The sequence below is a fragment of the Eleutherodactylus coqui genome, chromosome 2 (genome assembly GCF_035609145.1).
Source record: "Eleutherodactylus coqui strain aEleCoq1 chromosome 2, aEleCoq1.hap1, whole genome shotgun sequence".
NCBI classification, from domain to species: domain Eukaryota; kingdom Metazoa; phylum Chordata; class Amphibia; order Anura; family Eleutherodactylidae; genus Eleutherodactylus; species Eleutherodactylus coqui.
The window spans coordinates 193,265,498-193,289,261 of NC_089838.1; the positions used below are offsets into that span (position 1 = coordinate 193,265,498).

The 23,764-nt window shown below is 39.4% G+C and overlaps 1 protein-coding gene across 2 annotated transcripts in view; it reads right to left on the reverse strand.

Moving 5' to 3' along the window:
* The window catches only part of PLXNA4 (plexin A4), a 683,798-nt gene that overhangs the window by 20,642 nt on the left and 639,392 nt on the right, over positions 1 to 23,764 (reverse strand). For both annotated transcript variants that reach the window (XM_066592134.1, XM_066592133.1), the window contains 3 exons: positions 14,012 to 14,202; positions 6,916 to 7,085; positions 2,966 to 3,178 (listed from right to left, as the gene is read on the reverse strand). In XM_066592134.1, coding sequence (XP_066448231.1) covers positions 2,966 to 3,178; positions 6,916 to 7,085; positions 14,012 to 14,202 — 574 coding nt within the window. The remainder of the gene's footprint in view (positions 1 to 2,965; positions 3,179 to 6,915; positions 7,086 to 14,011; positions 14,203 to 23,764) is intronic.

A 23,764-nucleotide genomic window follows, 5' to 3' on the forward strand; every position in this document is an offset into this window, starting at 1 on the left:
TATATTTTGAAACTTAACCCTTTAGAGCCCATTCTATGTAAATTATAAAATGCTGAGTTGTGTCATGGTTCATAAATCCTCATTTGGCAAGCACAAGTCTGCAAATGAATTTGTATTCAAGAAAACACAACCGTGAATAAGTCCAAGCCGGAATTAGCATGCTGTACTTTGATTCTGTGATAGCTGGTACAGGTGGGAACACAGCAGCTAGAAAAATCACTATTTTCTATTTCAATGTAAAACATAATTACCACCAACTGTGAATTCTTCATTCAATAAAACGCCAGATCAAATACACGGAATATTGCTAAAACATCTCCTTTTTGCATATTTACCACACTTTAACCATAACGTAAAGAATGAATCATAGCATGCTTATTGTAGAGGTACTGGACAGAAAATTGTACTGCACACACTCGAAATGGCATATGCCGGCACGATATGTATAGTATGGCACTACATGTTCTATGCATTCAAAATGAATTAGGCTACCAAAAAAAACTAAAAGGCAGCTTACCAGGCCAGAAGATTACAACATATGCAAGAGGAAGATCCTCTCTATAAATCTTTATCCTACAGCAGAATACATATGACTCTAAATGGTGTATTCTTAATCTTGCACCTTATTTATAACTGAACCTATGTTCTACAGGACAGAATGCACAATACAAACATAGGGTGGTTTTACATCTGTGTTGGGGATGCTACTTTACTAATCCATTCAGAAAGGGGAATCCATTTGGAAGGGGGAATCCCAGCGGCTGAACGACTCTGTCTCAGGAGAGAACCGAACAGCACTGAATGGACCCCATTAACAATAATGAGGTCTGTCTGATTTCCACCCAGCTGCCTGGCTTTTTCTTCTGGCATTTTGAGCCAGATCTGTGACAGAACCTCCAACCAGAGGTACCAATGCAGATGTGAAACCAGCCTTATTCCATCATCATACCTTGTTTCTCTGAAAATAAGACAGTGTCTTATATTAATTTTTGCTCCCAAAATGTGATAAGTCTTATTTTCAGGGATGTCTTTTTTCCATGAAGAAGAATTCACATTTATTATATACTGAACAGTAGTTGTCATCACAAACCAGCATAGTCAGACAAACTATCAAGAGTTTCTTGTTACTACCATTATTTCCATGTGCACACTGTCTGGAGACTGTAACGATCACCCCTTAAAAAATCAAAGTGACACACTGGTTGCCTGACACACACACACGGGGCCACAAAAAATAAGGTTTGTAAAGTACCTGGGTCCCACATACTGTCTGAAGACTGTAACGATCACCCACAGCAGTTCCTAGACCACTTGTACATTAGGGACGGTATTGCAGCTTCCAGCCACCAGGGGGAGCTCATCATAGCAGAATTACACAGCAGGGACAGGGCTAGGTCTTACTTTCGGGGGAGGCCTTATATTTAGCACTTTAGCAAAACCTTATTTTCGGGGAAACACGGTATATACCAAACACTTCTAATAGCCCTGACTTTTTGCTGTTAAGCCACATTCTCTCTTTCATTAAACTATTAAAGGAGTTGTGCATTTGTAAACTGCTGATGGCCTATCTTCAGGATCAATAGTAGAATGATTAGGATCCTCCATCTGGCATTTCCACTGATCCGCTGTTCACCACACCATTGTGCTCATGCACTGAGCTGATTTCTGCACGAAGCAGACAGCTCCATACTCACTGCAGTGGACAGGCTTGGTATTACAGGCCATTCACTTCAGTGGGAACTTTGCCTGTAATACCAATCCTGGCCACTGCAGTGAGAATGGAGCTGTCTGCTTCCTGCAGAAATCAGCTTGTCCCACAAAAGGATCGGCCTGGTAAACGGTTAATTAACAGGGTTTCCAGTAGGCAGACCTTACCATTCTACCGAGGATATACTATCAGTAATTTACAACTGGAAACCCCCTTTAAAAGGATTGTAGAAATACAGAGAGAGAGAACTTTCAATCTGCTTGATAGAACAAGAATGGTTTATAACATTTAGGTACATGGATAATTTTATGAATGTTTATTTTATAATGTAAAGTTTATAATTAAATATGAAGAATATACTGTAGGCCAGTGATGGTGAACCTTTTAGAGACAGAGTGCCCAAACTGCAACCCAAAACCTACTTATTTATCGCAAAGTGCCAACATGTCAGGGGGCGGGGCTTATCACAACGTAGGATTTTTACCTGCATTGTTATAAAAAGGACAGGGCTGCTTCAAAATAGAGAGCGTGCAGATTATGACTGCAGAAATGCTACAAAATTTGCCACAGGAATTTCCTCTGAGGACATTCTGCAGCATTTCTGCCATGTGTAAACATACCCCAGCAGTAATAGTGACCCCCTCACGGCGGCCCCAGTGGTAATAGTGAACCCCCCACGGTGGCCCCAGTGGTAATAGTGAGCCCCCCCCCACAGTGGCCCCAGCGGTAATAGTGACCCCCCACAGCGGCCCCAGCGGTAATAGTGACCCCCCACAGCGGCCCCAGCTGTAATAGTGACCCTCCACAGTGGCCCCAGTAGTAATAGTGACATCCCACATTGGCTCCAGTAGTAATATTGCCCCCCTTAGACCCATATACTTACCCCCTCCTCCTCGTGGAAGCGGCACTGCTAGTAGCGCTGATCCCAAGTGCACAATGTGACGTCAGTGTGTGCTGCTGGATGCCTTCTCCCCTGCTCTCGCAAAACCTAAGAGGAGACGTCGGGGGAGGGTGAAGGAGGATCCCGGCTGCACACTGAAGTCACAGTGGCAACCTGGAACAGCACAGCTAGCAGCGCTCCTGCCAGTATTCACTAACGTCGTGAGTGGCCGACGGTGGCGCGTGCCAGCAGGGAGGGCTCTGTGTCCCGCCTCTGGCACACGTGCCACAGGATCGCCACCACTGCTGTAGGGTAAGAAAGTGATTAAACAAATATGTAAATGGTAATTACATGCAAAATCAATGTCTACAACTCACCTTTCTACCCAGTTTTTATAACTTGGGATGTCCTTGGCATAAAGGAGTTTATTAGAAGGTGAGTCCTTCCCTAAGCGGTGCTCTGAAGTTGAGCATGAGTCCATAAATGTCTGTGCCACCACAGAAAGACAAGCATCAGTAATGCTATTCTTGTGGATGTCAAAGACAAACTGGGGGTTTTTGATGACATTAACCCAGAACCTCAAAGGTAAGCTGCCAAGAGAAACAAAAGGTATTAAGCATCAAACACATACAATGGTTACTGTTTAAAATGAGGCATAAGATCATTTATGGCATCAATTTTTCATGTGTAAATGGAAAAGATTGTCATACAAATGCGTTAGCTGGGTGTAGCAGATGTGATGAGGGTGGATACATTTTTTGCACTTGGCACATGACCAGGTCTAAGGACCTATTCACACAGCCATGTACTAGGGCTGTATGTTGGCCGGGTATTCCACAGACAGCACACGACCCCATAATAGCATATGAGGTTTTCACATGGCTGATTTTGAACATGGACTGATGGTTCGTGTGAAAAAAGCTGCTGAATGTCCTATTCCCATACATTATCACAGATGAGAATAGCACATGCAATGTGCAGGGCCTGGGAATTTTGGATAGCACATAGATGGTTGTCCTTTTTTTGTACAGCTTGTTGCACCCAATTTTCTTAAGTGCAACTTACATATGGCTTTCTGTACTGTTTAGTCATGGAGATCGATGTATGAAGTAGGCTTCTAAACTCTCAGAATTTTATCCTATTACTGAATGTCTATGTAGAGTATTTGAACCTCTGTACCAGAAAAAAATGGGGCTCTGACTACTAGAAAGAAATATCAAGAAAACTGATTTGCACAGAAAGTTGGTCCTAAATCAATATCATATTAAAAGGTGAGCAGTCACTTTACAATGCAGGAGAAAAATCTTTTCCCATTTTATCCATGCACCGCTGCTAATGTTGGCAGCCCTGTCTTCATTGCTTAAAGGGGTTCTCCGGTTACCGGACAACATTGAAGCAATAGCTCTAACTAGCTAAAAAAAATAAACAGAGCAGTACTTACCTGTTCTCTGCCGTGGGGATCCAGCACTGTTGTCCTGCCGTCCTCCTGTTGATGAAGATGACATCAGTAGAAGCTGCCTGACTGCTGCAGTCAATCAGAGGCTGCAGTGTCTCTGAGCTCCGGGCATCATGGCACCCAGGATGCGGGTACTGATGCCAGGAGAACAGGCAGTCACACTGCAGCCTTTGATTGACTGCAGCGGTCAGGTAACTTCCACAGATGTCAGCTTCCTCAACAATCACCGGGAGGACAGCAGAACATCAATCACTGGGAGGACAGCAGAGTAACAATGCTAGATCCCTACAGCAAAGGATGGATAAGTACTGTTATGTTAAAACAGCTGAAGCTATTGCTGCAATGTTGTCCGGCAACCAGAGAACCCTTTTCATTTTCTTTTAGCAGTAATAAGCTGACCAATAGACTTTTTAACTGGCTGAAAACAGTCCATAATCTGCATAAGGCATTTGTGCTCTGATCTCCATAATATATTTGAACCACAAGACCCTATAGGTGCATCCTACTGTCTAACCTGTTGCTAAGAGCTATTATTATCAAGGACCTTTGGGACCTGTACTGTGCAGATAATAAGCAGAAGCAGAAGACTAGGCGTGTGGGATTCTTGCTGTCTCCAGTGACACTGCGCTGGATCTGTACACAGCAGTGACATGTACACACAGCCTGGGCACCAATAAGTGTCTGACTAATGAAGCATTAGCATATTATTAACATTATCTGCGCTTTTAATCTCAAACTGATTGCAGCCACTCAGGCTAAATGAACAGGAGGTTTATTTAAAGGGGTGGAGGGAGGGTAGAGAGGAAATGAAGAAATGATCTCCTTGCAATCAGATTAAATTAACTTTGAGTCACTTTTTACAGACCTCCTCATCAATGAGCCTGCAATACAGGCTTCACCGAGCCGTTGATCAAAAGAGAAAATACATTGTCATCCTGAACCACCAACTGAACGGCGCTGGGTTTCAGCGAGATATAGATCTTGCATAACTAAATATAAACTAACAAGTCACAAGCTCCGCTTCTGCAGTCATATAATATGCCTGCGAGTAAATGTATTGCAGAACAATTGTAAACGTATCAATATGATTACAGAATGTATATAAACAATGCAGGAAAAGCTACCCCTGTAAGACCTGATAGGAATGTACCACCTACACAGAAAGAGTCTGTGGAACACACAGGTTGGGGCTTTCTCTACATTTCTAACTGTAAGGGCAGCCGCACACGGTCGTAAGTGCATATACGCTAAAGATACTGTAATGTACATGCTCTAGGCAGGGCACGCAGCCCCATGCCGTCGCGCCCGTATTGATGCTTTTTACTGTTCTTTTTTGTGCTTCCAGGACCGCTGACACCGGCATGGCACCATGTCTGAGTAGGCGGGCCAGCCAACTTAGTGGGCAGGCTGACCAACTAGGTAGGCGGACTAGCTTACTCAGTCCCACATATTTTAAAATTTCTGCGCGAAATCGGACATTTCATTGCATGATTCTGTGCAGACAGGGGCGTTTGGTGTGCAATTGTGCACCAAAATAGAGCATGCTGGGTTTTATTCCAGCGTGAGGGAAAGAAACAGTGTGAAAAAACCTATTTAAATCAATGGGCTCTATTTACTGCATATTCTTTGCGCAGATTTTATGGACACAAATATGCATGCAAATGCGATCGTGTGCAGGAGCCCTTAGGCCATTTCAGGAGGATTTCCTGGTGCATACTGTACCTTCAAGGGTTGCCTCTGACATATGCCACTGTACAGTCATACAGTGTCATACATTGCCCATAGGGTCCTTTGTAAAAAAAAAAAATACAAACCATGCGAACTGCACTATGCCATACAGTAAAAGAAAGGTATATGTGCGTATATCAGTCGGACAGAGGTCAAAAGGATACACTTTTGCTCTCTGTCAAGTAAATGGTGATGTATGGATACATTTGATGTATGTGTCATGAGCTTTCCCAGCACATTCACGAAATGGACACTGCAAATGCAGTATTAATTTAGCCTAAAATGTGAAGGCTCAGCTGAAGCATTCGGCTTTGCAGAGGATGAAATCTACAGCAAAATCTGCAACTAAGGGCTTATGTCCACGGGCGGGTTTGAATTACGGAATGATCTGCAGTTCAAGCCACCCATAGGAAGACATGGGGGGTCCGCAGCTTAATCATGCGGATTTGTTTGGTCCGGAAAACAAATTGCAGCATGCTCTATTTTACAGTGTATTTCCACTGCGCATGTTCGGCGGCCAGTGGGAGAGCCCACATACCAGCGCACCCACTCACATCCACATAGGAGAAGATAGAAGATCCGCACAGCCACGAAGAGGATACGGAAGGGTAAGTAATGTCCTCTTGCTGCATGCAGCAGCTGTACGAGAGTTGTTCAGTCGTTTACTTTCTGCATGCAAAAAACAGAACGACCAGCCGTTCAGTGTAAACAGTAGTTGTTCAGTTCGGAATGACTGTCTGCTTACAGTGAATGGAGGCGGGTGGGGGGAAGAGCGCTGCTGAACGCCCCACCTCCATGCCAGCTGTGCTCTGAGTGATGTCAGCGATACTCGCTCTTGTATAATAGCCAAGGAGCGCGCTTCACTGGAATGCACTGTCAGGCATCATTTGCCTGACAGCTCGTCCTGTGTAAATGGGGCTTAAGAGTTAAGGACCTTTTACACCATCCAATCATTGGACACAAATGTTCGCCCGATCATCAGACTGTAATAAAGGTATGGGATTAGCCAATGATTGAGCAATTGATTGTTCATCTGTTTAGCAAGCATAATGCTAGTTGGCTGCATATCTTCCCATGTGAACGGGGTCTATCTATCTATCTATCTATCTATCTATCTATCTATCTTTGTAATTTCTTACTTACCAATTACTTTTCCAGGTGTGCCGCACGTGGGGATCATGAATGTTATGTTTATCTGCTTGCTCATCCAGGAAATCAAACATATATTTGATGGCAAGAGGAAGAGCACTGCCTCTATGTGCTGTGCTAAATATGGTTTCAAACAAGTCATCCACGAACTTCTGTAGTGTGCCCTGTTAACAAAATAGAGTACAAGAATAAAGTAAGATGTATTATGAATTATCACTAGAGATGAGCGAGCATACTCGCTAAAGACAATTAATCGAGCAAGCATGGTCCTTAGCGAGTACCTGCCCGCTCGGAAGAAAAGGTTCGGGTGACGGCAGGGGGCGGGGAGAAGCGGGGGGGAGCAGAGGGAAATGGAGGGGAGATCTCTCTCTCCCTCTCCCCCCCCCCCACTCCCCCCCAGCTCACTCCCGCAACTCACCGCTCCCCCAAGCCGGCACCCGAACCTTTTCTTCCGAGCGGGCAGGTACTCGCTAAGGACAATGCTCGCTCGAGCAATTGTCCTTAGCGAGTATGCTCGCTCCTCTCTAATAATCACTTGTTCCAGTCTTTTAATATAATTTTCAATAATCATAGTTAATGTAACTAAAACAACATGCAGACTACCGTACATAAAAATGTACTTACAGTATTAACATAACATGTAGTGTTTCTAGTAGCAATAACAGAAAGCAACTTATTATGTCCAATATGGAAAATATATACAGCTGTTATGTTGCAGTCGTGTACAGGTGAAAGGTATTTGCAGGTACGTTTGTAAACAATTGTGCATTGAACTAGAACAAGGGAAATATGAATAAAAGAAATCGAAGCCAAACAAATCCTTTTCCCATTTACTTATTTGGCAGATATTATTTGTGCTGTACATGTGTTCTATTGTGTACTTGTAGTATCACTTTGTGTTAGCTTTGTTCGGATACAAACAATGCAAATAGGACAATATGTGACTGCTGAGTGGCATAAGTGTGTCTAGTTTGGAACTAGAAAAACGAAAATAAAATTATGTACTGCCAGAAAATGGTAATTCAACTGTTTTCTGAAGATGAAAACTAATTCTTGGGAACAGCAAAGGAATAAATGTAATCAAAGTGGATTCTGACAACACCTGCTTGTGTTCTGCAAGTTTTAAGGCTATGAATATTCTAGTTCTGAAGACACCTGCACTTGGTGAATTCCTTTCCATACCATTCAGCAAACACAAATAACTAATATACTAATATTTTAATGCACTGGAAAATAGATTCTAGGAATGTATTTAAAATAGGTTCTGTCTCCATATTTCTCATTTCCAAGTACTTTAGGGAAAGGAATATTATTTAGCTAGGGAATAGGAGACATATACTGAAACTTTAATGTATATATGTATTTTTTTTAATTTAACTACATCTTCTTCCACCTCATCACCCCTAGTTACCTTACCTCCAATTCTCTTCCTGTAACTGGAGTCTGTATTGCTAAGGTCTTTGTTGCACCTGGATTTCTCACTCTGACATATACTTCACAAACCTCTAATTAAAAGCCATGCCCAACTTCTGCTTAGAATCCTACACTGCTCAACTGATGGAACATTTCCTTAAGGATATATTCACATGAGTGGAATCTGCATTGGATTTCGCGACACAGATTGTGCCTCAAAAATCGGGGCAGCTGAGATGGAGATTTCTGCTGTAGCTATGTAATTGTATGCTTGGGCATTTGCACATGGATTTAGCCCTTTTGCAATGGACAAATGTGCACATTTCCTGGCACAGACTTGGCACAGAATCCATATCAAGCAGTTACATGTCACTTCTTTCCTCACGTAGATTCCAAATCCATGTGCAGAGCAAAAATCATTGCGAATTGCTATTGAAAGTAATGGGATACAAGTTTGCTGTGGAATTCACTGAGATTCCTTGCAGAATCTACATCAAATCTGTGCCATCTTTATGTGAACAAAGTCTTATAGATTCATAGTCATCCCATGACATTACCACTTGGTTATTACTAGATGGAAGAACACCAGAAGTTTCTCATTTACGATATAAATGAACCTGTAGTCCAAGGTTAAGTATTTCTAATTCAACCAAGATAGTACGTTCTCTGAAGTATAGTGAAGTCTGACCATGGGCCCTGAGTTACAGTGACTTTAACCAATTACAAAAATAATGATGTACTCCATTCCCAAAAACTTGTAAGACCAGTGGCATAGTTATATAGGGGTCACAGTTTTGACCAGGTCCGTAGGCCAAGGTGCCTGCAGGCCACCACATTTGTTGTCCCTCTCTGTACTGGGTCTGCCAGTCACTGGAATCAGACTACCGCAACAAGAGCAAGGGGGAGACTGTTGCAAGGGAGAGCTAAAGTCACATCTGAGGCCTAACAAACTTTTTAGCCATCTAGAGACTGAGCACCACTGTTATACATCATGCACAGCCCGCCATTGAGAGGCCTAGCATTCCTACTCTCCTTCTGCTATCCAGCTCTGCTTTCATCACAGCTGCTGGCACTAGACCTCCACAGTAAGTTCAGAACTTGAGGGAGAGTGGAGCAGTGGAGAGATAAAGCTACACCAGGCACCCCACATACCACATGAAGTCAGTCAGAGACCCAACACTGATGCTCTTTTTCTGCCACAAAGTCTGATGCCACTTTCTGACATCCACCTCTGTTGCCACCATAGTCTACAAAGAGCAGATAAGTTACTTATCTCACCCAACATCCCTACTCCAGTCCTCTGTGCCACAATTACCATAATTCTGCATCACCTGCAAACCCCAAGTCAACAAGCAGAATTTACATGATACTTGGCCAGTTACTCTGCAGCAAAACTGCACACATTTTGCTGGGGCTTGGCAATGTGATTATTGGATGTGAAGTGTTTACAGATGAAGCATCCTAAAAGCGTGTGCACCTGTAAAAACTGTGTGTGGCCAATAACACTTCAAAACCATAGCAATTTAAGGCAATTGGCAATTTGTGGTAGTTGCTTGCGTGGCACACTGCCACTACATGTGAGCCCAGCTTAAAAGGATAGGCAATGGACTATAGGATCTTAGAGTCTCTAGAGATTAAGGGACAATACAGGAAGTAAAATAAACTCATATGTTCAGATGTGCCCTTTCTTAACTTTTCTCTTGGCTCAACATATCACAAGATATGTGACGTGAGATGACCAGTTTTACCAAAAACAAACATGATTTTGTGATACTCTGTCACAAGATGTCTATGCGATAAAAGTCCATATCGCCACCCAATTTTCATGATTTTCAATGTACCCTGTCAAGGGTTTTCAAAGCACGAGGCTCTAAATAAATAAATCCGTATATAAATAAAGTTGTTGTAAGTGATGTTATGAGAGGGGCCCAAGCGGAACTTTTACAGTAAGGAACACGAGCCTTTAGCTTCGTTGCTGCTAAAGGCTCTATTGGCATGCTGACTGCATAGACTACAATGATAACATGGCGGAAACTGCAGCAAATGTTTATAAATAAAGAAAAACAATTTTATGCAAAGTATGTTTCTGATATATGCAGCACAATGTACCACTGGTTAATTGGCATTAAAGTTAAGTTGCTTTCACACCTGCATTAGGGTTCAGTTTAGGGTTTCCATCTGTCTGCTCTGTTTGGAGGAGAGAAACTGAAATAAAGCAGAAAAAAACGGATCCATTTTTTCCCCCACTGATTTCAATGGGGTTTCAAAAAAACGGAAAACAAACAAAAAAGGCTTCCGCTAGCTTCCATTCTGTCAAGTTTCTGGGGGGTTTTTACAGAAAAATTGTGCAGTCTACAGCATTATTTTATTGTGCAAAAAATATGTAAATCTGACCAAATGGAAGCATGCAGAAGACTTTCTGTTTTTTTGAAACCCCACTAAAATTAAATTTGGAAAAAAAGGGATTATTTTTTCAGTCTCTCTCCTCCAAAAACGGGGCAGAGAGACGGAAACTCTGAACTGAGCTCTAATGCAGGTGTGAAAGCAGCCTTAGGGCTCAGTCACACGGGCGCATCCGGGCACCGATGCACCCGTCTTCCTGCAGGTGCAGAGAAAGAACACATGACCAGCTCCATTGCCGGTCATGTGTTCTTTCTTCCGGCGCTGCGGAGAGACGTCCGCACCTGCAGTGCAGCCGTCTTCTTCAAGCAGGAAGACGGGCGCATCGGCGCCTGGATGAGCCCGTGTGACTAAACCCATACTGATTATTAGTTGCACTAGACCTTTTGTATCATTGTTTATCAGAGCAAAAATCATGAATGTATATCAGAAAATATTGGTTGAAAAGTTGACTTTAGTGACATGCAGTATTTAATACAGCAGTGCTTCACCTATCCATAACTAAAAGTTAGTCTGTTATTCTGACTTGCCTCACAGAAGTAAAAGTTGGAAGAAGTTTTAAAGTTTCAAAAACAATTTTCCTATCTATGTTGTACATAACTTTCAATGAGATTATACAATGTGTGTAGAAGAAATGAGCCTATTGAGGTAAGAGCCACATTGTTCAGCACCATTCAGTGCAGCTTCCCTTGAATAAGCGTTTTATGCTGGATTCTAAGCATCATACATCTAATAATGCCTTTATTATAATGAAAAGTTGCAAAGATGGCATCATTCTATGCTGTGTCTACTGTACTCAGTTCTGTGCTGAAAGAATAATGTGAGGGGGTGTGGCTGCCATAAAATAGAGTACAACTTGCTGGCATTTAAGAAATGAGAAGTGATCAGTGTAAAGTTATAGAGCTGTCATGCAATCATTCTCCATGAAGAAATTCTTGCAGGGATAGACAAAGCTTTTTCCAAAAGATGCCGTTTACTTGTCTGACAGCTTTGAGCGCTTTATAAAAGGTCTGTCCCCGTCAGTCACTATTTTGTGTTATTACTTTGCGATGATGAATACTGAACTTCTTTCCTTTTGGTTTCAGGTTTCTACACACTAAGCCATAACAAAAGGCAAGCCAAAGAATATAGCAACAAAATACAACAGAAATGGGAAATGGAAAAACATTGTAAGTTTATTTACAGAAATAACCTCCAATGTTAGTGTAAGAAAACAGGGTGTGCATAATGCAATATAAAGAAACAGTAAGCCTAGTATGTGACAAACTAAAGATTTTTCTGTGATATACCCATTAAGGAACCTGTCTTACTATGGCAGAGGGAGAAGTATACATTGCATGACCCACTTTATTAGAGACATCCATCTAGTAGTACAATGGGCCTAATTACGCCTTCAGAACCAAAGCAATTCATCATGGCATAGATTCCATCACGTGCAAAGATCATTCTGCAAGACTATTGGCCCATGCGGACTGGATAGCTCGTTGCAATTGCTGCAAATTAGTTGGAGATACTAATGTGCTCTGGACAGCTGATAGGAAGAGTCATTGATTCATGCTGTTTGCACCAAATTGTAACCCTCCTATCAGGATCCCCTTTTGCTGGATACATTTCCTTAGTGACATCATTTTCAGTATATGCTCTACACCATTGCACAAGAAAACCCCACAAGTTTGGCGTTTTTTGAAATTCTTGACCTGGCTAGGCTAAGCACTGATGACCATGCCTTATCCACTCAGATTGCTCAATTTTTCGATTCCATGTGAGTTCACACTGAAATGATTCACATAAAACTTACTTACTTGATTTTATGCTGCACTCCAGGGTCATGGGTCTAAAGGCCCATTTAGATGCAAAGATGATCACTAAAAAATCAGCTTTGAGGGATCATTTTGTATAAACTACTAAGTAGCTATTCAGCTACTTAGCAGCTTATTAGCATGCAAATTAAACCTTTTGCTGAATGCAGATAACAGCGGGAGATCTGTTATCTGCATTCAGCTCCATTGTTCTCCAGTGACATAGCTGCTGAAAAAATGCTATCAGCGCTATCCCTGAAGAACCCAGTGTGCGGTCCTGATAAGCAGGAACGACGGTTTTTAAGATGTCTAGAAGTCAGCAATGAAAGACTAGTGTACGAAAAGTGCACGATTGTCATGTGCGTTTAGACGTGATTATTAATTTTGAGCAATAATGGTTGTGTCTAAATGGGCCTTAATGTTTGTATAATGAGGAAAACTTTCCACCATGTAATATAGGAATTCTGGAGTCATAATGACAAGTTAGCCTGAATCGTGAAAAAAACTATTTACCAGACCTCGACAAATGGCCTCTGCAGTCAGTCAGAATCCAATTTTGGAATTTAAAATATTTTTAAGCTGGGGATTTGGAGCTCTGTATTTGAAAAGCTGCTCTCACCACGATCAAGATGTATTAAACAATGAATAATTTTGGACCTACTAGAATAAAAAATGTTGATCGGTGGCTTTCATTCACTTTAAAAAGTCATTTGTTTGAATTTATAATAAATCCAGTAAATGTAAGTTTTCCTGGATTTGTCATCCACATTTTTAAAGCATTTTTGAGCTATTCCCTACTATTGGTGGCTGAAGGCAGCACAAATATTACCATTCAACTCTTTGTCTATATAGGAGATTTGTATCTCTCCAGATATTATAAGAAATCAGTCAACATATAAGGTTGGACCTAGAAATGGTATGGTGTTAAAAGGAATAATTAGAAACAAAGGCAGCGCTCCAGGGACAAAATGAAAAATAGGATCATGCAATAATTGTATGTGTCTGATATTGGGGTGAAGAGTGTTAAATAACTCACCCTGACGTGCCTCGGCCCCCCTGGACAGGGAAGGTCCGGCACGCCTCTAAGCCAAGAAAGCCGCCTTATACAAATGATTTTATTAAATTTGTCAGTCCTGGTTCTCCGAACATCCACATCAATGGGGGCCCCGAATTGAAGGATCGGAGAGCATATATAAGGAAGAGGAAATGTTTTGAGCATTTCCTATTTCTTATATATGTTGTTAAAAGGAGGGCTTTTACTTTAAGGAAGAAAATGCTTTAAACTCTCAATTTCAAATTTCTGTAAGTCATTTAGGAAATATTGGATCCATTACTCATTTATATAAAAGTTTCCCATGATGACTTAGAGATTCACAAAACATTTGAAATGGGGCTATAGGAAAGGGAAATATCTGAACAACGTAGCTGAATTACATATCATTTGATAATACAGAATATGAGGACTTTTTTTTACATACCTTGGTAGCCAACAACCTCGTTAGGTATATTTCTGATACCATTTTACTTCCTCTGTCCCCTTCTTTTTGGTCTCCATGTTCATGGTTCTTGACTAAGTGCCAAACTTTAACCCCACTCTCTAAATCTGGTGTTATCATGGGAGTGCGAGAACGTAGGCTGTCAGGACTTCCAGTATACTTGATCATATTCTCTGTAACATACAAAACAAATGTAGAATTGCCTTTTTACTGCATATTATTGATTTTTAGAATGGACCAATAAGAAAAGAGCTTTTAATCTTCCTCTATAAATCAACTAAATAATGAATCTATTAACAAATTGAAGTGTTATGTCTTCTTCTGTTTGCCCAAATTTGCATTATGTTGTCATCCTTACCTATGAAAGTGTTAATTTGATGCAACAAAGGGGCTAACAATACAATCTAATATAATAGTGTAAGCAATATCAAGTAAGTCGGTACTTTTTAAGGCAGATTATAGTTTACAGAATTGGGTCTTAAATGAAACATATAGTATTGTACTATCTGAATTGTTTTTGGAAAGAGGATTGGTGAATACTAAAGGGTTAAACCATGAACCATGTTCATCCTAGACAGCTGATAATGACTGTTTTAAAGAAATTAACAGTTTTTATAGCATAAAAAATATTTCTCTGTTTTTTTTTGCTTCCCTGTCCCCTCCTTGGTGCTTCTGCTAAACTGTGCTGCTGGGTTCTGTGTAAATGAATGTCCTTCCCCTTTGACAGTTGTCAATCTAGTTTCTTCTTAAGAGCCTTTTAGACAGCCTAAGCATCAGACATGAAAGTTCACCCAAACGTTCATCTGCCCAATCATTAGGCCATGTAAATATGGCAACAATCAGCAGACAAACGAGCCAATGCTTGATGCCTGTTCATCTCATTTATGCAAGCATCTCCTTGTGTAAACAGGAAGTGGTGTAGCTGACCAATGATAGCTGTATGGGGATGAACAATCGTATTAATGATCGTTCATCCCCATACTGCAGATCAAGTACTTGAGTAAATATAATTAATTAATGAATGCTCACCAACGTGCTCATTCTTGGTCAGTGATCATTACTACAGGAAAATGATCTGCCCATTTGAATACACCCTTCAGAAAATGCAGTGAAGGTGTATACATAGTGACATCCACAATATAGACTCTTAGAAGCCAATGAAAACATAATGAAACAGAAAACTAAAGCCTGAGTGGGCATATACAGAATTCAAATCTCCTACCATGATGTAGACAGAGATTTTCAGTCCTAATTAACTCGAAAGAATTAATCTTCTCAACTATTATGTCGTGTTACTGCAGACAAGCAAATATCTCTTTCCATTGGCTGCTTTGCAGTGAACAGAGGATCACTATGCAGAGACCCGGCTGTGGGGAGAGTGATTGAGCATGTGTGTCCTCCAGCACTCAGCTCATTAGATGGACCTGCACATCGCTATATACTGTGAACACAAGGTGGTGTCATACTATGTAAGTAGATGTCCTAAATCTTTACTGGTTCATATACAAGGAATATGATATTTAATGGTGGGACAACTCTTTTTAAAAATTATTAACTTTACACAGTTCACCAGAAACATACTGTATGATTAAAAAGGCTGCATTTGAATTCAGTTTCAAGATATAAAATATATATAACGTTTAGTTAGAAGTTCACCTGAAAATGATTTGCTGAAGGTCACTAACTCACCAAAGAGTCATCTTTAAATGGATGGCAGACAAATTGGTTAATCAATACTAAATCTGAAATTGAGCAATCAATCCCCATCTTACTGTATGAAAAAAAAGATATAATCTTCATTTACACGTTTGTTTATGAAAGCTAGAGGATAATAGATTTCGCGCCTCAAGCTATCTATTCTGGTTACACTCACTGGGAATAAAGCATGACAGAGTGAAATGATTAACTGAAAGTTGGTATATATTGAAAGCAATTCATAGTTCATTTGGTTTGTTTTGTCTCCTTCTTTATCAATCATGGGGATAAAAAAAAAATCGTAGAGAAGTGCAATACCACTTCTATGTAGCTATAGTATTGCAATTAAATGGAGATGCGTTAATACTCCAAGGTATGTGGGGACAAAATCATTCTGCAGCGGGAGAACAATAGTGTTAAAACGCAGCATTAAAGTAACAGTTTCTTACAAGAAGCCACACAAAAGAGTAGACAAATAATTCATCAAAGACAAAGAGAACAACAAAAAGAGTAATTGCGAAGGGACATTGATTAGTTTAAAACAGATTTACAATCTGGCTTTCCAATATTACCAGCCTCTTGATTCTTTTGAGTCATCAATTTGTCTACTGAGTCTGACGTTAATACAGCTATTTACGCTGCTACTGCAATGCTAATTACATCTGCTACTCATAGGGATCTTTAACAGAAGTTCTGCTTTTATTGTCCCCTACATACACATCCACAGTTCCATGATGTATGCACACCTTGGTAGACATATTTAGACTTTCCTTTATATATTAATATGACAATTCTAAAAACAGCAGTATCGCAGCAAAGAACGATTACATGTTGTATAAGTAGTGAAAACAAATGAAAGTACTTTGCAATACTTTGAACTTAATCCCATAGCAGTAGGATGTACATATTTCACTTTTTCAGTTTATATGCAATGCAATGAGCTTACAAAGCATCTAAGCAGATGGTTCTTGAAATTGTACTTAAGGCCTTGAAACTATTCATGCCTGGACTGCAAAAGTAGATGTGATAGTAGAAAATATATTGCAAGAGTATATTTTTCATTGTAGATACCACCTCCACTCTATGACTCATCCATTGGACCTAAAAATCTCATCGACTTCATTTAACAGCTGCAAAGCAAGAAGGAATGTGGTTGAATGACTTTGCTGCAGTTCAGCTTTGCATTCAACTATTAAAGGTCTTCGATCACTTTAGATGTATTTTGCATGTGTAAAGATTTGACTTGTGGAAAGGAATGATGCTGATTAAAGCTACAACATAGAAGCATGTTTATTCTACTGTGTTTCCCTGAAAATAAGACAGTGTCTTATATTAATTTTTGTTCAAAAAGGTTTAACTTTTTTACATGTATAGCTGCCTGGACACTATTTAAATTGACTTTTTAATTAACTGTTAGCAGGGCTTAATTTTGGAGTAGGGCTTATATTTCAAGCATCCTCAAAAAGCCTGAAAAATCATTTTGCATCCTCAAAAATTCTGGAAAATCATGCTATGTCTTATTTTCAGGGTATGTCTTATTTTCAGGGAAACAGGGTATACATCTTGCATGTAATAACAAAATGGTGTGCAATAAATAAGTTTGAAATGTAATACAGCTTCGTATCTTAGGGTGCAAGGCACTGTTACCTCCAGCTAAGTTGTGGGCCTATATATGTATTGGGGTTTCAATTTATTCCTCTACCATTACCCAAGGAAAAGTGGCTTTTTAGTCCAATTCTTTGAAAGCAGTATAAAACCATTAACTAGCATCAGGACTGACCAGGACACCTGCCCATTGAAATACCATAGTAATCCTTCTGGTAAACTGAACCATAGTTACAAGACAGCTGATAAATTCCCCTTCCTGGCTCAAACTTAATAAAGTCTACAACCTGCAATGGTGATTTTTTTCCTAAAACCCTTCACCCACAAGGATGTACATGTGGGGACCTGCTCTGGGTGCAGGACTTGTATGGAGCGGGATCGGCTACACGGTGGGTGCTGCCTGTCTTTGACACCTGAAAACCGACCCGCAACAGCCGTGATTAGCGCTTGGACTAATCGCAGCTATTAGCTCTTTAAATACCACTGTCAATACTGACAGCGGCATTTAAATGACCTGATTGGCTTTTAAGGGTGCTGTTTAGTAATCACTGCACCCCAGGTCCTTCTGAAGGCCCCCAGGGCTGCTACAAATGAATGTCTTGGTAGACTGCTTGTCAGAATACAGTATCATGCAAGGCCAGAGTTGTGCTTTTTGGTCACCCTGTCTCTAAAAAAAAAGCAGTACAGCATAAATTTTAAAAAACTATCATCGTGATCATACTGACCCACAGAATACAACTGTAATGTCATTTTTGCTGCAGTGTGTATGTTGTAAGAACAGTATCCCCCACCCCCCAAACATGGCGAAAATGCATTTTCATTTTCTATCTCACTTTGCTAAGAAATTTTTTCAAGTTTTTTAGCACAGAATGTGTTACATTAAAAAAATAGTACCATTAAAAAAAACAACTCGGCCCAAAACAGAAAAGCCCAAAGACAGCTAAATCAATAGAAAAAAAAAATCTGGATTTTTTTGAACATTTTGAAAAGATGAGGTGGCTTTAAGGGGTTAAGTGTAACAATCATTTCAATTTTTGGTTTTGTAAATATGACAGGAGGTGATTTTAAGCCTTTTGCAGTATATTTAATCAGTAGTTTCCAGACACTTTTAAAAGTTTATTCCAATCCAATTCAGCTATGCATCTAAGGATCCATTGCTACGGAAAATACATCTTCAACTGCATAGCTGAATACAGTCATTTCCAGACACCATGTGTTAGATGGAGCATCAATACTATTCAAAATATGTGTATGTGCTGAAGATGTTGATGTCTGTGAAGTTTTAATCATCTGGAAGTGTTCGTAACGCAGCACTTCAAAGTTAAATGTGCCACAAATGATGCCTCAATATTACAATGAAGAATGATGATCTTCAGTCTGGCATTGACAGAAAAATCATGTCTCAACAATGTCAAAATATCATATCTTTTCTATTATGGTGAAAAATAGAATGAATTTCACAATTTAAATAAATGCATAATTTGTTTAATAACTTGAAATGTAATAAACATGATAATACAGTAAGGCGTAAAATAAAGAATCAAAGAATAATGATAGGTAATAAAAGAATCAAAACACTGAGCAGATTGGTCATATATGTCCATCTATTAAAGGAGTTTTACATTCTGAATTAAAAGAGTGATGCTATAAAAGTACTACAACATAAGACAAATCACTTTTAGAAAAGACAGAAAGAAGTGAGAGAACGATTTACTGTATGGATAACAGATACCATGGTTTGAAATGATACTGTATCATTATTATTCCCAATTGAACAAGCATTGAGCGGTTTCATTTAACAGCTACCTGTCACCTTCCTGACAAGAGGAATATGTCTGCGAGAGCTTGTCAGAGCCATTATAACTTTACTTAGTATTGTAGTTTTCAGCTCTGATTCAACTCACACATTGGTTATAAGCACTTAGTATTATTTCAACCTAAACCACACAAAAACTATATCACAAATATCAGCGTGAGGCGCAAACCTTATGAGACCTGCCATGTGAAAACCCGTTCTTTTGTTATGCTGCATTCTGTTTAGAAACTCAGCTGAAAAAAAATCAGCAAGAATTATAAATGGAATGGTGGTATCAATGTCAAAAACAAGTATGTAATAATTCCTAAATAATTATAGCCTAACATAAAAGTATTAATCATTTTCAAAGTGACTTGTAGTGTAACATGCAGTACATTATTTTTGTGTATACTATTAAAAGAAAAGGACACCGATTTCAAGTCACTCAATGGAAATGCATGGGTATACATCTACTGATATGTGTAGTGTTTTAATAATGCTTCTTAGAGGAATGGTAAAAAAACCACATATTCCACAAAGTCAGAAACTAGAAAGAAGCTAGGGTATACTGCTGATAAATAAGTTGAGCACTGGAAATCCATTCTTTGGGATGATGAATCTAATACTATACTTTGGCCCCTGATCAAGCTTAGTTCATACAAGATTTTATCTTAACATGGGAGCCCCTCCATATTAAAAATTGTTGAGAATGGACGGAAGTTTAGTAAAAAGAAGGATTTTTGGACAGGGATCATTGCAGTTCGGAAAATGTAAAGAATATGTAAGACCATCATTTTAATTGCTGCTACCCTCCCGGCCCAAGAAATAAATGGTTTATAAACATTTAAGAGTTATGGAATATAATTTAATAAAGGCAAGTAGTTTTTATAAAATGTGTATTAACCAAGCCTTTTGAAATGTATACCTAAAATATGGTGATTCCAAACATATGAAAAGTGACTAATTATAGCTTGTTTGGTATTTTTGTTGATACCAACACTCAGCAGTTGAGATTTTGTATTGCATACTTTGATACAGGATTTTTCCAAAATCCAAAAGTGAAGATAGGACATGATCTAACGAGACAATGGCATCAATAAGCGCCAAGATGATGTAATTGTCATGAAGTCCTTTTTTGTATTTGGTGGCCCAATTTAACGTCCTTGATATCTTTATTAATTCTAATTTGTTTGGCTAAAGCTTCCAAAAGGAGAGCAAAAATAAGAGGTGAAAGTAGACAGCCTTCCCTAGTGCCTGGGTGGGGAAAATACAACCAGAGGAAAAAACCCTTGCAGTTGGAGCTGAATATAAAGGCAAAATGGTAGATTTAGTGGGCCTGTAAAGCTAAATGCATCTAAAGTAGTCTCTAGATATTCCTACTGAATACGGTCAAATGCTGTCTTGCGTCTAAAACTAAAAAAAAGTAGGCACGACCAAACTCAATAATTTTGATGAGATTTAGGGATTGACAAGTTCTGTTAGGAGCTTGTCTCTGTGGGATGAATCCTCCTTGGCCCGTAGCAACCAACATTTGGAGAATAGAAAAAAGCCACTGCTAAGAATTTTAACATAGATTTTGATATCAGTGTTCAATAGGAAAATAGGTTAAAAAATTTGCTGGGGAAGTAGCATCTTTACCACGTTTAGGCAAAGCAATAACCAAAGCTTCCACACTTTCTGAAGGAAAGGAACCATTAGCCATAGCTGCATTGAACACCAAAACCAGATAAAGAGTCAGAAGAGAAGATTATTTTTTGCAGTAACCATTAGAAAATTCTCCTTAACTGGGGGATTGAAGAGCTTTTAACATTTTAATAGTCTCTAATACCTCAGATGCAGAAAATCGGTGCAGAAAGACAGGCTAGTTGTTTAGGAGAGTGCGTATGGAAGGAGGGAGTGTAGAAGGTTAATGCTTTGAAGAAAATTCAAGATTTCCTCAGGTTGGGATTGATGTGTGTTTATGTCCTCTTGGGTGTGGGTAATTTTGTGTCCTTTAGAGTATAAAAGAAATCTAGTTCTTTCTTTAGATTTAAGATTTTTAAGTTGTTTAGCCAGCAATGCCCCAGCAGGATTATCATGAGCATTAAATTGCATATTCAGTTTTTTTGAAAAATGATGTCGTTTTATAGCTACAAGGCTTTGAAGTTTAGTTCGTAATTTAAATATTTCCTCAGCTCTGTAGAACGTGGGGTTGAACTTATTTAAGGAATCAATGATATTAATTGGAGAGATCAGAAGGGTTATTTCTTCACTCTTCTTTTTAGCCCTTGACCAGTATTTTAAAAGTAGAGCTCTCAATAATCCTTTTGAGCATTCCACACCGAAAAGACGCTAGGCACCAAAGAAGAATTGATATTAAAAAACATTTCTAGCTCAGTTTTTAAAATACATTCATATTCTGGGTGTGAAAGAATATATTCATTCAATCTCCAGGGGAAGGAGGAAGAATGGTAAAACTTCTCTTGCATTGACAAAGATATTGGAATATGGCGCCACCAAGTAATGTTTCCGATCTTGGTCTATATGACTTCTTCCAACACTCTGGCACTCAAGAGAAACAAATTAATTCTTGAATACAAGGAGTGAGGCAAAAATAAAAAAAAGTATAATCTCTCTCAGAACCATAACTGAATTAAAGTCACCTCCAATTAAGAAAATGCCTTTGTAAATCTTAGCAATTTCTTTCAAAACTTGTGTAATATCTAGCTTACCATTTAGGGGAAAATAAAGATTTACTTATTACTTTACTTAAATGGGGCATTGTTAATTTCACAAACAAGAATGAAGAACGACCTAGAGAGTCTAGGTATAAGTTTTGTTTAGAAAATTATACTGAATCACTAATTGCAATTAGTACTCCTCTTTTTTTCATCAGAATTAGGAGCAATAAAAAGGTGTGGGAATTTAGAATGCGAACACTTAGGATACTTATCTTATATGAAATATGTTTCTTGAACAAAAAATACATTTTCACGTAGTTTTGAGGGTAGAAGTGAATTCAAGCCAAAACATCTCTTGGAGCATTTTCTTGGACAGAGCGAGCTTTAGCGATCCTGTGGGTTCTATCGATGTCATACTCCAATGGGGATAAAATCAGAAGAATAGTTTGAAGCAGCTTGAGTGGATATTGAGGGAATTTGTTATAGATACAGATTTCTGAATACCTTGAAATTTAATATTATTTCTCCTCAATATCTCCTCAAGGTCTATAACTTTTTCACACAGTTGAGAAACTTCCTCTTCCACTAATTCATTATGTGCAGTTGAGAATTTGCCCATTTTTGTTCACCCAGATGATCAAGATTAGACTGTAGTTGGCAAGAAATCTTTTGCATATTTCGAGATGAATATTACTTAAGTGACAAGAGCAATTCCTTCAATGCGATAGTGGTTAAAGGACTATCTGTGCCTTGGTAAGATTGCTGATCATAAGTGAAATCTCCCAAGTCCAGGGCATCAGATTTCATAGTATGAGATCCTCTTTTAGAGGAAGGTCCCTTAGAGCAAGGGAAAGCCTGTAAGGGGCAGCTAAATTGTGTTCAACCTCTCCAGGTGATGAAGAGCTAGTGGTAGATTGCTGTGAGATAGAGTGACTTTTTTGGGTTGCCATTATAACCTTATCTTGGTCAGGGCTATGGTCAAACATTTTCAGTAACTCTACTAAAATTATGAGAGTCAGAGGACAGATGATATAGGTACTCACAGGGGGATTCATATCTGATAATGGGCAAACAACACCAAAATTAGGCGAAAGTCAGAGGAGCTAGGTCTTCATGCATCCTCTTCCCACTGCACCTGGCTATACCCAACCGTTATTGAAATTTTATTCAATTGTCCTTCCTTTCAGTTATGTCAGTGATTCCCAACTTAATACCATGTAGGAATCCACAGAAGATTTTTTCACTACCTAGGAAGTCCGTCTCCCCCTTCTATTTCAACAGAGCAAGTAAAGTATTCCATTAATCTACATTTTAAATGACAATTCTTCACCCTCTTTGTTTGTCCCAAAGCCTTGCTTCTGAGCAGACTATGATCAATTTTTGCCATGCTTACTATAAAAGTTTAGAAGTTCTTGCTGTTCTCCTCTGGGGATACTCTACCCAGGTCCCAAGGAATCCTAAGGTCCCAGGGAGCACTGGGAAGCACACAGCTATATTGATAGATAAACCTGCTGATCGCCTGGCCTGGTTGTCAGTGCGGCGGGTCGGACATACGTTATAAGAGATGGGACTGGAAGTGGCCCATCTGGCTTCATTCTCATTGAAATCAATAAGATCTGATGCAGCTATTACACTTCTGCGCCCATCCCTGGTGTCAAAAGTAGAAGTGCCGGAAGTGTAATAGCTGCTTCAGCTCCTATTGTTTGGATAGGAATAAAGCCAGTTAGGCCACTTCTGTTCTCCTATGACACACATTCAGCCTGCTGCTCTGACAGTCAGGCCGGGCGATCGAGGAATTTCATGTGGTGGGTCCCTGGTGGTTAACTATTGATAACCTGTCCGGAGAATAGGTCATCAAAAGTTTTTGCTTGAAAAACTCCTTTAAAACTGTCTTCAGGGGAAAAGGTTTAAATACTATATATCATTTAAGCACTTCTATGGTAACTTTTGTATACATTTATGTATTTAGAGTCATTATAT